The sequence below is a fragment of the Pan paniscus genome, chromosome 9 (genome assembly GCF_029289425.2).
Source record: "Pan paniscus chromosome 9, NHGRI_mPanPan1-v2.0_pri, whole genome shotgun sequence".
Lineage (NCBI taxonomy): Eukaryota > Metazoa > Chordata > Mammalia > Primates > Hominidae > Pan > Pan paniscus.
Genome location: NC_073258.2, coordinates 61,594,660 through 61,613,998, shown reverse-complemented (window position 1 = coordinate 61,613,998; position 19,339 = coordinate 61,594,660). Strand labels below are relative to the sequence as shown.

The following is a 19,339-nucleotide window of genomic DNA, read 5'->3' as shown; positions in this document are numbered from 1 at the left end:
CTGGTGTCATATTGAAGAACTCATTGCCTTTCCAAGGTAACAAAATGTATACCTATGTTTTCTCCTAAGAGGTTTTATAATTTTAGCTCCTACATTTAGGCCTCCATTTTAATTTTTGTGTATGGCGTAAGGTAGGTATCCAATTTTATTCTTTTGTATATGGCTATCCAGTTGTCCCACCACAGTTTGTTGAAAAGATTGTTATTTTCACATTGAGTTTTCTTGGACCTTTATTGGTTATCTTTTAATACATATGCTTATATCATTCTCAATTAGGCAGTAAGATTTTTGAGATCAGGGAGCTTCTCCTATCTTTATCTGTACCCCACCATACTTAACAAAATGCTTTACCCATAACAGGTACCTGATGAACTAATTTCTCTTTCTCCAGCCAGGTAGTAAGTTCTAAGGGTAGACAACTTATTTATTCTTTCTCAGCATTTTGCACTGCTGAGTGGGCTGGGGTCAATAGAGGATAATTGTAACTTTGCTTTGATTTTGCCACCACATGATTCTATCATATTCATTTATGACTTGGTACTTTTTAGCTCAGAACACACAACCAAGTTTTCCATAAAAGGAAGCTCACTAAAGGATTGAAGACTTAACCTAGGAAAATTTCAGATTTGAACCTCTCCATCAGTGTTTTATGTTATACACCAAGAATTTAAAACAAATCAAATTTCTTAAATGAACTCATGCTAAATGAATCTGAAGTAACTATTTCTGTGTTTTGGATCTTTGACTATTCTCTTGTCGTTGTGAAATTAAAGATAAATTTTCTGGGTTTTAACAGGTGCTAGTACTTCCTACTGATCAATGTTGACAAGACTTTAAATATAAAGCTACATTTTGAATAATAAGAAGAAACATGTATCTTGCTCATGATTTCTGTGCTCCAAAAGTGATTTGTATAAAGAAAGAAAAGGAAATACCCTACATATCCAATAATAGAGGAATGGTAAATTTATATTGATTCATAAAATCCTAAGTTGAAATTAAGTGATGCTTATGAAATTATGTATCAATAAGGAAAAATCTATGATATACTGTTACATGTAAAAAGCAAATATTATGCAGTGATTATAACTGAGTAATCTATTACTATGAAGTAGGATAATCAACCATCCTGTTTGCCTGGGACTATCTTGGTTTTAACATTGAAAATCATGTATCCCAGGAAATCCCTCAGACTCAGACAAACTGGGATGGTTTATCACCTTATTTTAAACAAAGATTATAAGAAAACCAGAAGAAAATGAAAATAAGTTACGTCAGCCTCCTAGTCAATGAGTGCACTTGGGTTTTTAAAGTTTATTTCCTTTGTGGATACAACATTATTTTTACAAAAATACAAATTGGGAGGAAAAACTAAGGCTAGAGAATATATCTTCCACTTCTTGGCAAAGCATGTTTACTATTGGTCAATGTTATTATTTGACTCTATATTGCCAAAGGGATAATCGGGGAGAAGGTCATAGGAATTTTCATCCTTCTTTAATAGCAGACATTAAAGATGTCTCCTATTATAAGGAGTTATGTGAGGTCAGCTAGAACTAATTATTTGAGGTCATACAAATGACTCAAAATTCTTAGAGAAACCATGGGTTTGGAGAGGAATCCTCATATATATTTCAGAAGAGGAGAAAAAATAAGATAGAAATAAGATCTTGTATTTTTTTAAAGATTTCTGACTTTCATTTTTTTCTCAGGCCTGCTCCTACCATGTCCTTTTCCTTCTCTCATATATTTCAGTCGTCTGGAGTTCTCAGAATAAGGAATCCATTATCAATGACCTATCCCATGAACATTTTTTTTGAGAACCTGTGTAAGACTATATAGACATGAATATTTGATGACGTGACACCTCACAGTTCAAACCTAGATTTGGGTTGTATAAATATCAACTCAAGGCTGTAAGAGCCTCCCATGGTCTAATGTTTCAAGAGTAAAGAAGAATAGACAAACACCCATGTTGGAATCATCTGTTGCAGAAAAGAACACAAAGATAGTTTTATTAATTTAGAACAAATTTTGAGAACTTTACATAGACAGAAATCTTCTATCTCCTTTTTTTCTAATTTTGGGGAATGTCTTCCACTAGTGGTCGCTAAAAATGTAGAAATATCATAGGGAGTGCAAATTACATTGTCTCTTTACCTGCCACAATCTGGCAGCACTCATCATGTAGCAAATGCCCAAATAATAGACTACAGATTATAGTGACTTCACCCTAGGTTAACATTATTTCTAGGTAAGGTACTAGTATATCTGAATTGAAAAGTAGGGCAGCTGTTGACTCAGATTCGGCATTTTAATTACGTTGTTTCCAAGTATGATATTCTGAGAGTGTCTATAGCACTTAGTGTCTGCTTCATATAAACTACCAGTTATTATATATTTATGATGCAAGTAGTTTTCCAAATGTGGTGAAAGTCTGAGTCTTTTTATCCCCATGGGTAAAATCTGAATCTGGCTCTCTGTGTCTCTCAGTGCTTGTTTATTGCTGGTCAGAGAGTAAATTCTTGATAAAAGCTGTTGACTTGGCTCTCACAGTTTATGCAGACATTGGAGAGACAATTTGGTTATTTCAAACATCACAGGATTTGAGTAAGAAGACCTGGTTATGAAACAAGGCTCTCATAATTACTAGTTATGACTGTTGACAAGTTACCTTTTCTTGTTTACAAGTTATTTGGCCTCTTTGAATTACTTGTAAAATAGAGATAGGGATTCTTTCTTGATCATGGAACATCAAATGAAGTTATTTGATGAAAAACTTTGTCATCTGGAAATTATAAATATAACTAAATGTTGATTATTATTTGAAATTTGGGCACCTCGTGGCATTTTCTATGGTCATTTTTTTCTTTTCTCCCATAATGGCTAAAAGTAGGTAGACATGCAAACAATAGCCTAGAGTGGGAGTTAGGAAAAGTTAAGGCAGAGACATGTCCATGTATAAGCTATGCTGTTTTTACAAAAAACAGATTGGTGTTGGCTATTTAGAGCTTCCCTCATGGGGTGTGGTAACTCTAAGAATGTGCCACAATGTCAGCCCTGTAGAAAGATAAATGGAATGGGTTCTGTATTGTCCCTAGTTGTTATTTTTTTTTTATCATCCTTAAAACAATGATGCAAAAGGGACTCCACCAAAAACGTAGATGTGGAATAAAAAAAAGATAGTTTAGGAATGTCATGAAGCAGTCATATATCTTTTCCATCAGGTGCAGTCTCCCTGGTTGCTGATGGAGAAAATGACACACAAAAAAATACTATACTAAAAAGCCTATCCAAGGAACAGGTTAGTAGGAAATCACATTCTGAAGCACTCATTCTGCCTTTCTTCAGTGTAAGAAAGTTGCTCAAAAGAAGAAGCGTGACAACACAAGCTGCTACAATGGCTACATTCTCTACATTCAATGTAAGAGAGAAGGAGCTATGGTCACTCCATGCAAAGGCCAGATAGAGATGTGGTGCGTATGTGCAGAGTACCTCAAGAAATGAAAGTCAGCATGTCTCTTGGAAGCTATGAACACTAATGTTTAAAAAAGGAAACAGAAAACAGAAGAAATCACTTAAGGAGAGCTGTCATTTTCTATTGGTGAGGATTCCTGATCTTGGGGGGGTTCTGGAAAGTTCGTCTCTGTTTCTTCTTCTTCCTCTTCTTGGATTGGAATAATTTCAATGTCTTCTTCATTCTTTGGTTGGGAAGATGTTTCAGTTAGCCCAACCACTTCTTCTTTTATTTCAATAGTCTGTTCTTTTTTTTCTTCTGCTGACAGGAGAACTATGTTCTAAAACACAAAATTAAACAAACCATTCTTTACTTTTACCACTGACACCTTTGTCAACAATCTCCACAAACATTTATCAAATACCTCCTGGTTTTTATGCTACTTATGTCATTTATTATATGCCTTTAAATGCCAAAATTTTTTTGCAGGTGCTTAAATCCTTATCAAGTCACTTATTAAAACTCGAGTCTGAATAAATCTTCAAGGGCAGCAGACATTGACCACAGTGCCTGGAATGACCATGTGGTATTGGGAAAAGAACATTGCAGTAATAGAGGAGTTTAGATTTTCGTTCTGATTTGCCTTTAGTGAATATAACTCTGGGAGAATAATTTTCTCTCTTTGATACTATTTTTCTTTAAATGCAAAATGAAGTAATTAGCGATGATTTCTAAATTCTAAATCTAACAGTCTGGTTCTGAAGCAGTTAGTAATATATCTATTATTGGTCTGTTTTTATTTCCCATTTGTGGAGCCCTTTAACCTGTTGTTTTGGAAGAGGAATTAGGTGAAAAGGAGGGAAGAGGGGAATACTGAAAAATGAAACCAAAGAACTAGTGACTTAGCCTTCAACCTTCAACCATCTTGCTTTTACACACTGTATATGGAATCATGAAATCAGGATGGAAGCCTGAAGTCAAGCAGCAGGGAAGGTTAATAAGAAGATGCACAGAGGTGGGGCATGGTGGCTCACGCCTGCAATCCCAGCACTTTAGGAGGCTGAGGTGGGAGGATCACCTGAGGTCGGGAGTTCAAGACTGGCCTGGCCAACATGGTGAACCCCCGTCTCTACAAAAATACAAAAATTGGCCAGGCATGATGGCGGGTGCCTGTAATCCCAGCTACTCGGGAGGGTGAGGCAGGAGAATCGCCTGAACCCGGAGGCGGAGGTTGCACTGAGCCAAGATCGCGCCATTGCACTCTAGCCTGGGCAACAAAGTGAGACTCTGTCTCAAAAAAAAAAAAAAAAAGACGCACAGAATATAGAACTGTAGGCTCTAACTACAGACTTATTTCAAATTTCAAGACATCATATTATTTGCTTTCTAGAAATATGCCAAGACCAATTTTTTTTTTTTAAATCAAGCTCCTAGTTTCAACAACTGATCAGATTACATTCTCCATAAATGATCCTTTGTGGATGTGGATTTTCTAGAGGGAGGTTTTGGCCAGAGGGGCTACTACTTACAGATTTGGGTCTGGAGCACGTTCTTTTCCATTCATTCTCAACGATGCCAGCTATTACAAGTTCCTGGAAGAAGGCAAAGATCAGCATCACTGACAAAATGCCCTGAAAAACAACAGAAGAATGAAGGTGAAAATGTAATAATGGCACAAAGAACGTTGTTGGTGTTCAGTAAGTTATTGTTGACTATAATTGAACGATTAAGAGATCAATTCTTTAGACAAGTAATGAATAGCTGTGAGAACTGCTAGTACAGGAGACAGCATCTTTATAACCCTAACTCTTAACACAACTTTCGGCACACAACAGATGGTTAATGTGTATTGCTGATAGAAAGTAAGGTATGAATAATCAGTTGAAGAATCAATTCTGTATAGGAAAGAATAAGTAATGAGTCTCAAATTAAATTGTATTCAGCCTTAGTTGGTGTGGCATCATGCCTAGGAGACCTCTTCATCCTTGGGAGATGCATTTTTTTTTTATCTCTTTCAAACTCTACATTTAAAAGTCCTTGGGCAAAAGATATTCATAACATCTTAGGAATTTCTTCTATGCTCATCTTAGTTAATATAATGATAAATATTAATGCCATTAATGATGTTGAGAATAATTAATGTTAAAGCCAATGCTTATATAGCACTTCTGTGTACCAAACACTGTTCTAAATGCTTTGTATATATTAACTTATTTATTCCTCAGAACAACCCTATTAGATAAATAGTGTTACCATCCCCATTTTACAGTTGAAGAAATTGAGGCACAGTGTGGTTAAAATTCTTTCCCAAAGCCACACAGACAGTAACTAGCAAACTCAGGTGGTCTGGATCCAGAGTTCATGCTCATAATAAACAAGTCATCCTTCCTCCCTGGAGAGAAATCCAATCTCACACTTACCAAGAACACTTACCAAGAACAGAGATTGTATGCTGTAACAGTATTGGGTAGATGGGGAGTTTTTCTCAGAGGGATTAGCTGGTTCACAGTTGTATATGTTAATATATGGTGTGTGAGCTCTAATAAAATTCAGACTCTCCATTTTTAAAAAATGGGAAATTTTAATATTAAGTATGTCCATGATTGAAAGAATCATTCCAGAAATGGCAGCAAAGAGGCTCAATGAATTCATTATCATTTTTCCTTTGACCTGAAATGGAGACACAGATTTATTAATTGGGTTTGATTTCCCTTTGGAAAACATAATCTGGGAGGGAATTCCAAATGCAACTGCCCTGACTCACAAAGCAACTGCAACTAAATATACTGAAGTTCTCTCAGTTGTTTTTAGCCTCTTTGTCACTATAAAATAAAATCATGTCTCTATCCTGTTCTTTTCTCAGTCTTCCCTATCTCATTCACCATCCATCTGTTTTATAAAGCAAAAATTCTAAGAGTAACCCTTGATTCTATATCTTGTATCCTTGCATTTCCTTCACTGCCACTGCCACCGTCCTAGTAGGCACTCAATAAATGTTTGTTGAGTAAGTGAAGATAAATATTATCCAGTTTATTATCTGCCTTCATAAATAGGTAGAGGGAAGAGAGTGAAGAAGTTTCTTGTATCACACTTTAGTGGGATGGTATTATGAAGTATAGGTTGGGAAGGTTCAGATAGAACCCTCTAGATCTGTACTATCAAATAAATGGAAATAAAAAAAGCAGAAGCAACAACAGTAACAACATCTATTCCTGCTGACATAGGCTGCAATCAGCCCCAGTCAGCTATCTTCCAAAATACAATTAAGGCTGATGTCTTTGGGTAGCATAGGTAAGAGAATATCAGTGTGAATGTTCTACCTTGCAAGGATGATAAAAGGTTGAAACAGGAAAATATAAATAACAAGTACCATAATGATATGGGATTATTGATTATTATTTTATGCTGCGCATATTTCATTCCTGGCTCTATGACCTACACATGGCAAGTCAGTAAATCTGGCTGTATCTAGAGAATAATTTGATGTTCATAAAAAGTTTTCCCCCCAAACTGAGTTTGTCAGGCCACTTTAAGACAGGAACCATCTCAATCCACCCATTCCCTCATTGATTATGAAAGTGACTCAGTTTAGTAACAGTGTTGGGGGAGGAATTTTTTGGGAGCGAACTTGCTGCTAAACTCTTTTCATCCATACAGCATCAGCAGCTCTGCAGGCCAGTTTCCTCTGGATCTAGATGAGTCCCTAGGGGTTTTATGGGCAAGACCACAGTGTAGTACCTTATAGCCTGTGAAGCACCATCACACACTCTACTGCCTTTCATCTCCATTGGACGTCACATGGTAGCAAGGACTGTTACCCTTCCTTTCTAGGTGAAAACTCAGGAACATAGAGGTAAACTGACTTGTTCAATGTTACGGCCAAAAAATGGCTTAGCTAGAATTTGAATCAATCATGACATTGATCAGATAATTTTCCTAAATGGTGATCTGGGAGAAATGATAGGGCTTTCAGAAAGGTCTATTATTTTCACACAGCATTTAACGTTCTTAAGACTGTAGGTATGGTTTTCATGGATCTGCTTTTAGTTCTGTTCCCATGAACATACTTCAGATAGACCTCGCTTCTAAGTTTTTCATAAATAAAATCACAATAACATTGTGGAGGGTCTTTGCTTTTTAGGGCTGAGAGGCTGTGATACCTTGGCTTTTTAAGGGTCTCAGTTTTTAACCGAAAAAAACAGGTACTTCTCTGACATGTGGGAAAGAAGGACATATGGTTACTTGCCATACACTTCCTGGAGTTTTTCTCCGTTGCTGCCAGGAGTGATCCGGAAATAATATACTGTAAAAAAGAGAGGTGGGGGAGATGGAGAGGGGGTGGGCAAGACAGGAGATAGAGGAGAGAGGGAGATCACTTTTTAACATTGATAACTGGTCAGAAAGAAGCCTACACTTTCAGCAACTTTCACACAACCATCCACCCATTTTTATCAGTTGTATTCATTTTTCAGCTGTCATATTCCTCCTTTATTCAGGCTCAGTGACACTAAATTCATGCCTTTTACTCAATCATCTGGGGATCTGTGACTAGGAATATAGTAAGACCAAAGAGACAGAACTCAAATTTCCTCATCAATTAATACTCATACCATGAATTTAAAAGTTTTATTTCTAGTTTTTCTTTGTTTTTAACTTGTGGAACTGCCCTTTGGGGTTCACAGTGACATAAATGACTCTGATGCCCTCTGAAGAGTGAACTGATGCAGAAGGAAATACTTGACCTGAATGGCACAGGCACTCCATGAAAACATTGGCTGTTACAGGAAGTGATGATGACTATTGCTCATCTTCCTTTTCTCACATTCAGGCTGTAGAATGGAGGAAACTCTTGTTCTAACCCATCTCTACTTGTTTGGAAAATTTTAATCCTGGACTTATCTTTTATAGTGGCAACTCTGAAAAGTATCACGGGGAAATAAACATCACTGTCCTATGTGCCACACCCAGACAGGGTTACAGATTTGGAAAACATGTACATAAAACAGCCAAAAGAGTGCTGCTCTGTTGATAAGCAAAATGAGACTGACTTGTGATGGGACAGGTTTCACCAGGTACCATAGTAACCAAACAGAATTGTAAGCAAGAAGGGGTAGATGGGAGGAAGTGGATGTTCCTGCTGCCTCTTGCTTTCCAAAACATCTTGCTATCTAGTCTAAATGTCTAGGGCCACCCTCCCCACCAGAACTGACTTTGGAGAGTTCTTGCTTTGGACAGTCCCTGTGAGATCCATGCAGGGCCCCTTTCTCTGAATTCACATGAAACAGGACCACTGACTCTCAACCATGGGATTTATACTCAATTTGGTCAACCTGTCTTCTTAATTACTTTAACCCAATAATATTTCCTACTCATATATTTCCCTCAACACAGAAATAATCTGGCATATCCCTGTGGAGCCTTTTAACATTTTTGTCTGCACCATTTCCCAAATGGCTGCTATTCTTTTACTCACCATAATGCCTCCCCAGAGAGGGTACCACACAGTCACACAGATGGGTGCATAGATCCCTGCTGGGATCATCAGAAGACCCCCCAGGGCAATGTGGAAGAGCCCATTCATAATCTGGACAGCCTGGGGAGAGAACAGAGGCAGCAATGGATGAGCTGAAATCATCACTGCTAGCAGGCAAAGACAAGGTTGGAAGCTCTGGCTCCTGACTTGGAGCTGTGAGGAATGCCTAAAGGAAGCAGTGGAGGTGCCAAGAATTTTGTCTTTTTCTTGTTTGAATCTGTTTCCTCAACCACATGGGGCATTTCCAGGGAGCAGGTATGCCTGGGATTCTGGCAATGGACTGGGATGGGGGACCCCTGCATATACAAGCCCCAAAACCAAAAGGTGACATAAGATCACCCAGAGGTGATCTAAGTGATAACTTCTCTGATGCACCCCTGATTTGGCCCACTGTGTTAGACATAAAGAAGACATCAGGTTGGATCCCAATTCTTCAAATTGGATTGAATTCTGTATGTGGCCTATACCGCATCAGCTTCTGTCAGCCAGAGAATCCCTACGACATGGGATGGAAGGCAACTGACTTACCCCCAGAGCCTTAGATTCCCTCATGAAGAAGCTTTGCGTGGGGCCCACCAGTGAAGACATCCTCCTGAAGAGTGGTTTTGGACCAGATTGCATAGCAATAGAGCCTTTCATTGGCTCTGCTGGGAAAGTCCCATTTACTGAATTTCTGGGTGTTGTCATTTTGCTCTCAAAACTCCTAAAAATAAAACAAATAACAAAATGAGGAGAGCAAGAACAAGATTTTTGGCAGTCTTACCTTGTGTCCTGCATCTGAATGCTTCTCTCAGCATTTCCTCCATGAGTGTCATTGAGGGTAGACATGGCCTCTTCCGAGTGACCTTGGATCTGAGGCAAGGCCTACTGCTGAGTTCTGAGAAAGGAGATGGAGGGGTTGTTTAGGAAGAGCATGTGGGCCCAGGAGTCCCTGCCAGTGATCTTGGCAACTGGGTTTGGGGCATTCTTTATCTTTGTAGAGAACACCTTGCATATATGACTGCATGTCCTCTTTGTTTCTTATTCCTGGATGCTTTTCTTGTGCTTTAATATTGAAAAATGTATTTTCAATGGACTTGTCCTTGTCCTTTTGCTTATCTGCCTTTGTGCATTATGATGGGCCAGAGGCAACATTGCAGAGTATGGTAAGGACTATCTGTAGAAGCAGGAGGGGTCGATTCCAGGCCTCTCTCTGTCTCTAACTCTGCCACCTTGTGCAAGTCACATCAAGAAGGCTCTCTAGGTCAGGCATGGTGGCTCATGCCTGTAATCCAAGCACTTTGGGAGGCCAAGATGGGCAGATCACCTGAGGTCAGGAGTTTGAGACCAGCCTGGCTAACATGGCAAAACCCCATCTCTACTACAAATACAAAAATTAGCCAGGCATGTTGGTGTGCACCTGTAATCCCAGCTACTCGGGAGGCTAAGGCAGGAGAATTGCTTGAACCCAGGAGGCAGAGGTTGCAGTGAGCTGAGATCATGCCACTGCATTCCAGCCTGGGTAACAGAGTGAGACTCGGTCTCAAAGAAAAAGAAAAGGCTCTCTAAGGCTTTCTAATGCAGTATATAAGACTGTGGCCTCCTGAGTCAGATTGCCTAGGTTTCAATAGTGATTCCTCCATTTGTTCTGAGGTGTTGGGCAAGTTCTTTAAATTCTCTGGGCCTCAGGTTCAACTGTAAAATTGAAATAATAATAATTCTTATCTCGTGGGCTGCTATAACACTTAACTGGGCTCATGGTCTGTGCATGGCTAGTGTCTTTTTGTTCAGGTGTAGCTCAAATGTCAGCTCCTAGAGGAGCCTACCTTGAACCCTCAATCTATAACATGTACTCCTATTTGCTGTCTTTTACAAAATCCTATCTTAATTGCTTTATGGCATTGATCACTGTAGGAAATTACCTTATTTATTTAATTGCTTATTGTCAGTCTCTTCCCCACAGAATGGAAGTTCCATCAAAGTAGAGATTTTGTTCTCTCTTGTTCAGGATCTAAAATAATTTTTGGATTTAGTTACTTCTTAATAAATATTATTGAAGAAATAAATGTATGCAAAGAACCCATGTTGGAATAAATAGTTATTTTTGTTGCTATTCTTGTTCTTTGTACTTTGCTGAGCATTAGTTTCGATTTTATCCTTCTGTAAAGTTAGAACAGTACCCCTCTCTGAGATGTAAGACATAAATAAATTAACATATGTAATTGTGCCTAGGACAAAGGGAGAGTGTAGTAAATGCTATTTATCAGTTTTCATGATTTATTCATTTCTGAAGTGAGAAGGCAATTAATAAGGCCCTTTCCAGCTCAGACATTTTAAGATTCTGTTCAATCTTCATCTTGGGTTTCCTTAGCATTCACTTGTTCATGTTAACCACTTATGCGGACTCCACTGGGTCTTTCCTGGAATCTGAAAATCCCTCTTTTGGGGACACATCTTTGCTCTTGTCTTTATTGCTTGTAAGTCATGTAAGATGTCTTGGAAATCAAGACTGTCTATCCAGGTCACATATCTTACTGAAGCCGGTGCCACATCCCAGCCATTAGACCACAGCCTGAAGTATATCTTACTGAAGTCAATCAGAGCTGAGTAGCTGCAGCTGTGCTGTAAAACAGGCAGCTGACTACTGTCACATTTATACCTACTTTAGGGCTGGAAGTAAATTTGACACATGGCATCTCATCTGAGCCTTATAGAACAGGCAAGGGGTGAATCATCACCTGTGTTTTATAGAAGAGGAAACAAGGGCACGGAGAAGCTAGGTTACTTGTGCCAAGTTACATAATTAGTAAATATTTTTTGTTTGTTTGTTTGTTTTCATGACAGGGCCTCGCTCTGTCGCCCAGGCTGCAGTGCAGTGTCATGATCACAGCGCACTGCAGCCTCTACCTCCTGGGCTCAGGTGATCCTTCTGCCTCAGCCACTGGAGTAGCTGGGACCACGGGCAACCACCACCATACTCAGCTAATTTTTATATATTTTTTTAGAGAAGGGGTCTTGCCATGTTGCCCAGGCTGGTCTTGAACTCCTGGACTCAAGCAATCTGCCCCCCTCCACCTCCCAAAGTGCTAGGATAATAGCTGTGAGCCACCACGCCCAGCCTGTAAAGATTTGAAATGAAGACTTGGATTTCTCAAATTAGGCGTCCAGGGTACCAGGCTGCTTTGTCTCCTGTGAGAAATAGGAATTCAGCCTTTCCCTTATGACCCCTCTTTTCTCCTTCCAATATATGCACTATGTGAATGACTATAAATCAGTTGAAAAGTATTATCTGTCTGGCACATGGGCTAGAGGAAAGAGAGAAGAAACTTTGGTTGTTTCTCACTTGATTTTGCCCCTGCCCTAGATAGCCAGATGCCACATGGTCCTGGGGATCTGCTTTGTACAACAAGCCACTCTACAAGACCTCTAACAAAAACAGATATTTTAATATAGCCCACTAAAGAGTTTGCGGACGGATTCTGGTCACTAGGTAGGATTTCTAGAGCTAGTCCAAACCTCAGAAACCATTCTGTTCATTTCACAAATGAGGAAACTGCAGTCTGGGTATAGAATGTGCCTTAGTAAAGACCTCACAGTTAGCAACAGAGCCAAGCTAGAAGGCACTCACCATGGCTCTGATGTTGATGCTTTTTCTGCTGTACCATAGGTGAGTCCAGATAATTATAGTTGTTTACTGAGCATCTACTATATACTAGGGATATTGTATATGGTATTGCCAACTCCCTCAACACCTTCGTAAGTAGGCATTTTGACTACTTTCTGCAGATGAAGAAATGGAGGTTGAGAGAGGTTATTTTTCCCAAGGTCCTATGGCAAGTATGGAATGAGCTGGGAGTCACTACACTCCGCCACAGAGGGGTAACTTTAGTGAAGATAACTTAAAGTGCAAAGGTCATCAATTGTTTGAATTGAAGGAGATGATTGGACTGCCATTGTTTTAATTTCATTTTATTCATCAACTGCTTGATTAAAGCTGTGTCTGTATTACTGGCGAGATAAACTTTTTTGTAAGCCAATTCTACTTGGGCTATGCCTGTTGTAACTAATGGCAATAATGACCACGAGGGCTGTGTGTGTGTGTGTGTGATATTTCTCTGTTAAAATGGTATCTCATGATGGCAACTATACTTCTACAAACCTTAAACAAATATTTGTATAAAATAGTAGTTTATAAAGAAACACATGAGTGCTTTCTCTGTTTTTTATTTTTTATGGAAACTATCTCTCATATATATATCTGATTATATATATATCTGTCTCATATATGAGAGGTAAATATATTAATCGATTTATGGCATTGTGGGCTGACTGTAATGAAAAGCTTTCGTTCCATGAGAATTCATAAATACATAAAACTCGCCTACGGAGATTGGAGATTCTCGCAATTTTGCCTTATCATTAAAATAAATTGTTCACAATGTCTTAGTGCCCAATGCACAGTTATGCTCAAAGACTAATTGGTAGATTAGTAGGGGTTATGGACCACATTAGCCAAAATATGATAACAATAAGATTTTACATTTGCTGGTGTCCAAATCAGCATGAATGTTAAAATAGAGACTCAGGTGATCACTCAGTACCACATTTAATTACTCACACTAACTCCTGCAAATATTTTTTTATTTTTAAAGGCACCCCTGTTTTCATGTCCATCCACTGAATAAGATCTCACAGCCTTTATGGGTTTTGGTTTGAATAGACTTTTAAGTCCACTCGTACCATCATGTACTGAGAAGTTTAAAAACTGCCTCACTGTTGTTACCTCATCTTCATTCTTTTCCACTCAAAATAGCTTTGCATTTTTATCCCTTCTGGCCTCCTGTGCACTTATCTCCGAGGAAGAGTGCTCTTACTTCCCTTCCCTCTGTGCTTTTCAGCCCATCTCAGTCCAACCAAGCTGTTAGCCCTTCCAAGAAATTATTTCTTCTTTGCACCTTCAGTCTCCCAATTTCTGGCAATATGTAGCAGACAGAGTTAGTCCCAGCTCTCTTGCTTGCTCCTCTTGTGGTCTCTCTGTAAGTTTAAGGTAATAGTTGCCTTCCCCATTTCAAAGTATCATTTTGAGAATATGAGATAAGTTGCATTTGTTAAGGTGCTAAATACTCCTTTTATGACTAAAATGTACTTCAGTGTCCCTGAATCCCAAAGTCCTCTTCTTTTAATCTAGCAATGTCCTTGCCCACTGCCCAGGCTCACTTTTTCTTCACCGCAGCTGCTTCAAAGCTTTGCTACCCACTCTCTTCCCCCACCTCCTCTCCACCCACTCACTTCTCAATGCTTGGCAACTAGTTTCCGCCAGTCAGTGGACTGAAACTGCTCTTTGAGGACTGTGCTGTGAAGTCAGTGGTCTTTTCTCAGGCCTCGTGTCTCAGATTGTTTTATTTGTTTCTCCTGCCACCCAGGCTTAGATAGTTGGGACCACATTTCACTTTAGCTCCATCATCTCTCAGTCCATCTTCATCTTGGCTATTGGTCAGTCAGTGGCCAAGTCATGCCATTTCTACCTCTGCAATACATTTTCCATGTGGGTCTTTTTTCTATATCCAGAGTCACCTGTGAGTTTCTCATTTCCATTCATGCTTTTCTGCCTTCAGTCTTTCTCTTTTCTAATCCATTGTCCACAAGGCTGCTACATCAAGCTCCCGATCACTGCTTTGAGTGATGCTCTTCCTGAGCCTGAACTCCTTTGCTGGCCTGTCATTACCTGCTGGAGAAACCCTTCATCTAACCCCTCAAGGCCTTTGGAATTCAGCCCTGTATGACTTCCCAAGCTCATATCCCACTACCGCCACCAGAGCCACTGGTCTATACATGTCCTCTACCTTCTTTCCTGAATCTTCTCAACTTTGAAGTGTTCCTTCTCCCTCCCTCTTTACTTTCAATCAAACTCTGCATTAGATATGCACATCACCTGAGGGCGTTCCTGCTCTCCTTGCCTGATTGCAAGGAATTCTTCAGAGCTCCTAGCTCTTTGCTTTCCTTACTAGACATCAACTACTTTCTTCGGAGAATCCTGTATCCTACTAGACTTGCATAGGGAACCTGTTTTCTATGTACTATGAGCTCAATTACATTAAGCTGAACATCAAACTCAGCTACTTCCTCAGGGAAGCTTAACAAGTGCTCACAATGGCCAGGTGCAGTGGCTCACACCTGTAATCCCAGCACTTTGGGAAGCCGAGGCAGGTGGATCCCCTGAGGTCGGGAGCTCGAGACCAGCCTGGCCAACATGGAGAAACCTTGTCTCCACTAAAAAATGAACAAACAAACAAAACACACACACAAAAATGCTCACAATGCTGGATTAAACATTTCTTTCCACCGGATTCTCAGTGAGATTAAGCCATTTTATGGGAAACAGGGAAAGGGAATCACTTATATACTGGATTCAGAAAACAGTAATGGCCTGATTAAAATTAATCCTTGTTTTCCTTCATTAGAGCTCCCCCACATCTGCAGCGCCCCCTCTTACTCTTGGTTTCCCATGTGATAGATTTGAGGCAGGATTTCATGCTCAACTTGGTGTCCACAAATCCCCTCCAGAAAATGTTAGCCTGTAAAGCCACCTATACTTCTAGGTATATTTACATTTAATGTAGACAAAAGCATTTACAGGAAGAGGAATGGAGTTTTTTTCATTATGCCTACGACTGATTATTTTCTCATTTGGTATTGGGAAGTCCTAAGGGATTCAGGATTTTAGTTCTAATTTTCATAATGCAATGGGTACCATTGCCCCCATTTTATAGATGAGGAAGCTGAGGCTTTAGAGGTTTAGTAATTTGCCCAAGGTTATATTGTTTGTTAGTGGTAGAGCTCCAGTTTGAACCCAATGGTTTAGAAACCATGATTTAATATATATGCTGCAATCTACTACTTTTGTGGAATGATTCACAGTTGACTGCATAGGGTAATTGTTGAGAGGGAGACTGATTAGAGGAGTGAGTGGGCAGCAAGCCTTGATATCGTCACCCTTCCTTAAGTCATAGAACTATTAGGAAGTCTGACTAGGGAAACTCTAGAATTAAGATCAAGAACCTCCAGTCTTCAAAACCATTCTATACCTTATCCATCACCTCCTTTAAGTCATTTAAAGAAAGCAAATTGATTCCTTACCTGAGTCTCCAAGGCCTCAAATCTCAAGGGCTGATTTGGATGCTAGCTGCGGAGTTCAGTGGGTGCAGTTTGTTTCTCAAGCACACTGGGAGGGTGAGTGATGTAGTCCAGGCCTGAAGATGAAATCGCTGATAGACATCAGGTGACAGGAAATCAGTAGCTTCTGCTACCTTGGGCTTCGCTCCAATTACTTTGGTTTAACACTTACCATAGCTGAAGGAGGTGCAAAAATAGTTTCTGCCTTACCAGGTTTCACTTCTTGAAAAAGACCCCAGGGGACTGCCTGGCATGCTCATGCTACCTTAATTAGAAGAACTTCTGCAGCCCCCACCCTATAAGCAGGTGTGGATGGTAGGTCCCTGAGGACAAGAAAGATTCTAGAAGTTGGTCAAAGATGGGCTGTTAGCACTGACTTTTACCTTCTGGCTTCACTTTTAGGGCTGAGTAGGTGGGCAGGAGGCATCCATGCAGAGATTCAAGAATCACTGAGGCTGTACACTTGGCAGCACTATACTTAGGGGTCCCCAAATATTGTCCTCATTGGCTCACACTTAAGTTTCTTATGAACCATGTATATATCTTGTGTCAGATTTAGCAGAAATGGCCTAAAATTATACTTTAGTGCCATAGTACATGTACCCAGCCACTCAAAGCAAGAATTAGCCTCCATATTTGGAAATATAAATTGAAATAGCACTTTTACTTCTGAACCCACCTTTTTCTTCCATCTGTCAAGTTCCCTTGTGTCCCCTCTCTTTTTAGTCTAGTCTGGAGCTGCAGGGTCATCAAGCACAGTACTAGATCAAGTAGGGAAATGGAAGAAGTTGGTAGTGTCAGGAGAGTCTAAATATTTGGGATGTGAATCAAAGTTTTGCCCAAAGATAATGTCCTCTCTCTCCCCCTACAATATTCAACTTTTATGTTCATATGTGGGATTTTTAATTACATTTTTATTTCCTTGTTCATTGCTTCATTTTATTAGAGACACAGAGCTATAGTTAGGTAATTATTTGTTTATTTAATCTAAAGGGATGAAATATGGCAGGCAGCTCTGTTGCCTAATTCGAGGTTCATTCCTGTCTCTCTCTTTCATCTCTTCTCTCTTTCTCTTTCTGCCTCTCTTTTTAAATTTAAGATAGTTTGGAACCATAGGGTTAGATCCACTGGGTAGAAGTAGTTCTGGGGAGGCTGATTGTGGTGTGATATTTAAAAAGATGCCACTCTAAAAAAAAAAAATTGTTGGAGCCGTTCATTAGGGGAACTGGCTACCATTTCAATAGAGAATTTACTTCTTCAAGAATACTCAAGTAAAGTCATGCAGTCACCTCTCAGAGATGCTGTAGAGTGAAGGAGAGTGGGAACAGAAGATCCATCATCCATTTAACATTCTAATTGAGGGTCTATGCATATCTGCTGAAATGCTTGAGTGATTGGTGATGGGAGGACAATTACCTAGGGTCTGAGTTGTGGATGATTGTGAAACCTGAGGTTTGAGTCCTGGATGGTGGGGTGGTTAGAGGCATGTGCCTTCATTTTAGTTGGCATGGGAACAGGGTCAGGACTTGGCAAATGTATGGCAGCAAAGGGGCTTGAGTTGTGGCAGCACAACCTGGTCTTTTGCATCCTTTTCTCTGTTTGAGTCCTGTATTTCCCCAGTCAGTCTCAGGTTGTTTGCTACTTTGTGGCCAACGAGATAACTTAGGTGGCTCTATGTATGATTCTTCCCAAATAAACTTGAATTTGAATTTGTATGAATGCATAAACATTTACCTTGTCTTTGCTCATTTGAATGATCAACATTTTAGTGCTTGAGTGTGTTGAAATTCTCACTACAATTTGGACTTGTCAATAGCATCTTATTTGATGTATCACCATCACTCTTCCCCCAAGGTTTGAGAATATTTTATTAGGTTGATAACATATTTAAAATATTTCTCTTTGAATTAAGCCTATTTTCATTATCTAGTGACCTTGCTTCCAAAAGACAATCTTAAAGTCTACATAAAAGTATGCCAACTTTTATTTAGTTAGTATTTTTCTGATGTGAATTTCCTTTTTATTCTCTGCGTGTTCTAGCACTCCAATTTTTTTAATCATTGCCTTCTATATGAAAACTGTATGCTACATCATAATTATCTGTGTCCTTGCCTTAATCAGCCATTGTCTCCTTGTCCCTTGAAGGCAGGGTCAGTTTTTGTGATTGCTGTGTCCCTGGCAGTGCTGAGAAGGAATGGTTCTGTTTGGCTTTTTCTTTCACCCAGGTGATTGTCCCCAGGCTCTCCGATATTAGGAAGTAACATTATGCCACGTTCTCAACTTCTCAGCAAGGCCCTGGCACCCAGAATTATCTGCTGTTGGAGGGTTCTGGTGTCAAAGAATTGGTAAGGGAGACATAGGGCTCATCAGAGGTGAGGCTAAAGATCTAATTGCAAATAGAACTTGGTTACAGGTCAGAAAATCCCATTGTTGCACTTATAAATAATTCATAGTAAGGAAAATGTAAATTGAAATACTTAAGAACTTTATAGTTGATAGGGTCTTGTTTCTGTTCTAAGGGACTATACATTTGGAACAGCTAGGAAGGTAATATTAGTTAAATAATTACTTTTATGTCAAGAATTGTCCATATATAAGCCTTACCACACATATAATATTGATTCTGTTTTATAATTGTGGAAACTAAATTTCAGGAAATGGAGGAAGCCATTCCCAAGTTGGAAAGCTGGTAAATGGTAAAATAAGTGATGTTTAGAGCAAGAAAATCTCAATTATAAATTTCAAAAACTAGCATTTACTAAGTGATTTTTAAGTTCCAGGCACTGATAAACTCACTTTCCATGTTTCATTTAAGGTTCACAGTAAACCCATTAGGTAGGTATTACTATTATTGCATTCTAGTCTAAAAATTTTAAGCCCGCAAAGATTAATTTGTTCAAGTGACACAGCTTTAAATGGCAAAACATTTATTATTATTCGTTTTAAGATATAAAAATGTCTGATGTACTCCCATGTGCAGATTACTGGATCACTCCCTTTGCTTTTGTGATGTGGGAATATAGCTGAAGAAAAAAATGCAATTATGACCTCATAGTATTGAAAAGAGTTTTTTCTCTTATGTACCAATAAATATGCTATCATTGGAGATGAAGTGTTACTGATATGTAACGGTAACATTTTTCTGCAGGTGTTAACTATAAAAATATCATTATGTGATAAAAAATTTAATGAAAATA

At 39.2% G+C, this 19,339-nt stretch overlaps 1 protein-coding gene across 2 annotated transcripts; it reads right to left on the bottom strand.

The window, feature by feature from the left end:
- Positions 1-1,294: 1,294 nt before the first annotated feature.
- MS4A1 (membrane spanning 4-domains A1) lies at positions 1,295-16,271 on the bottom strand. 2 transcript variants are annotated; one of them, XM_003826340.7, is made up of 7 exons: positions 16,107-16,271; positions 9,519-9,693; positions 8,931-9,050; positions 7,704-7,760; positions 5,891-6,127; positions 4,987-5,088; positions 1,295-3,797 (listed from the first exon to the last, which is right to left on the bottom strand). In XM_003826340.7, exons 2-7 carry the CDS (start codon positions 9,675-9,677, stop codon positions 3,579-3,581), a joined length of 894 nt encoding a protein of 297 aa, XP_003826388.1. In that variant the 5' UTR covers positions 9,678-9,693; positions 16,107-16,271; the 3' UTR covers positions 1,295-3,578. The 2 variants fall into 2 exon arrangements, with proteins under 2 accessions (XP_003826388.1, XP_063464266.1); XM_063608196.1 differs by lacking the exon at positions 16,107-16,271 and having other exon boundaries at positions 9,519-9,867.
- Between the last annotated feature and the right edge of the window lie 3,068 nt (positions 16,272-19,339).

Bases quoted from the DNA above. Each gene is read 5' to 3' on its own strand.
- MS4A1 (XM_003826340.7), bottom strand. From the start codon at position 9,677: ATGACAACACCCAGAAATTCAGTAAATGGGACTTTCCCAGCAGAGCCA. The intron at 7,761-8,930 runs GTGAGTAAAAGA...TCTTTTTTACAG, and splicing joins CTCTCTGGGGAGGCATTATG to TATATTATTTCCGGATCACT. The intron at 6,128-7,703 runs GCAAGTAACCAT...TCTCCATTTCAG, and splicing joins AAAACTCCAGGAAGTGTATG to GTCAAAGGAAAAATGATAAT.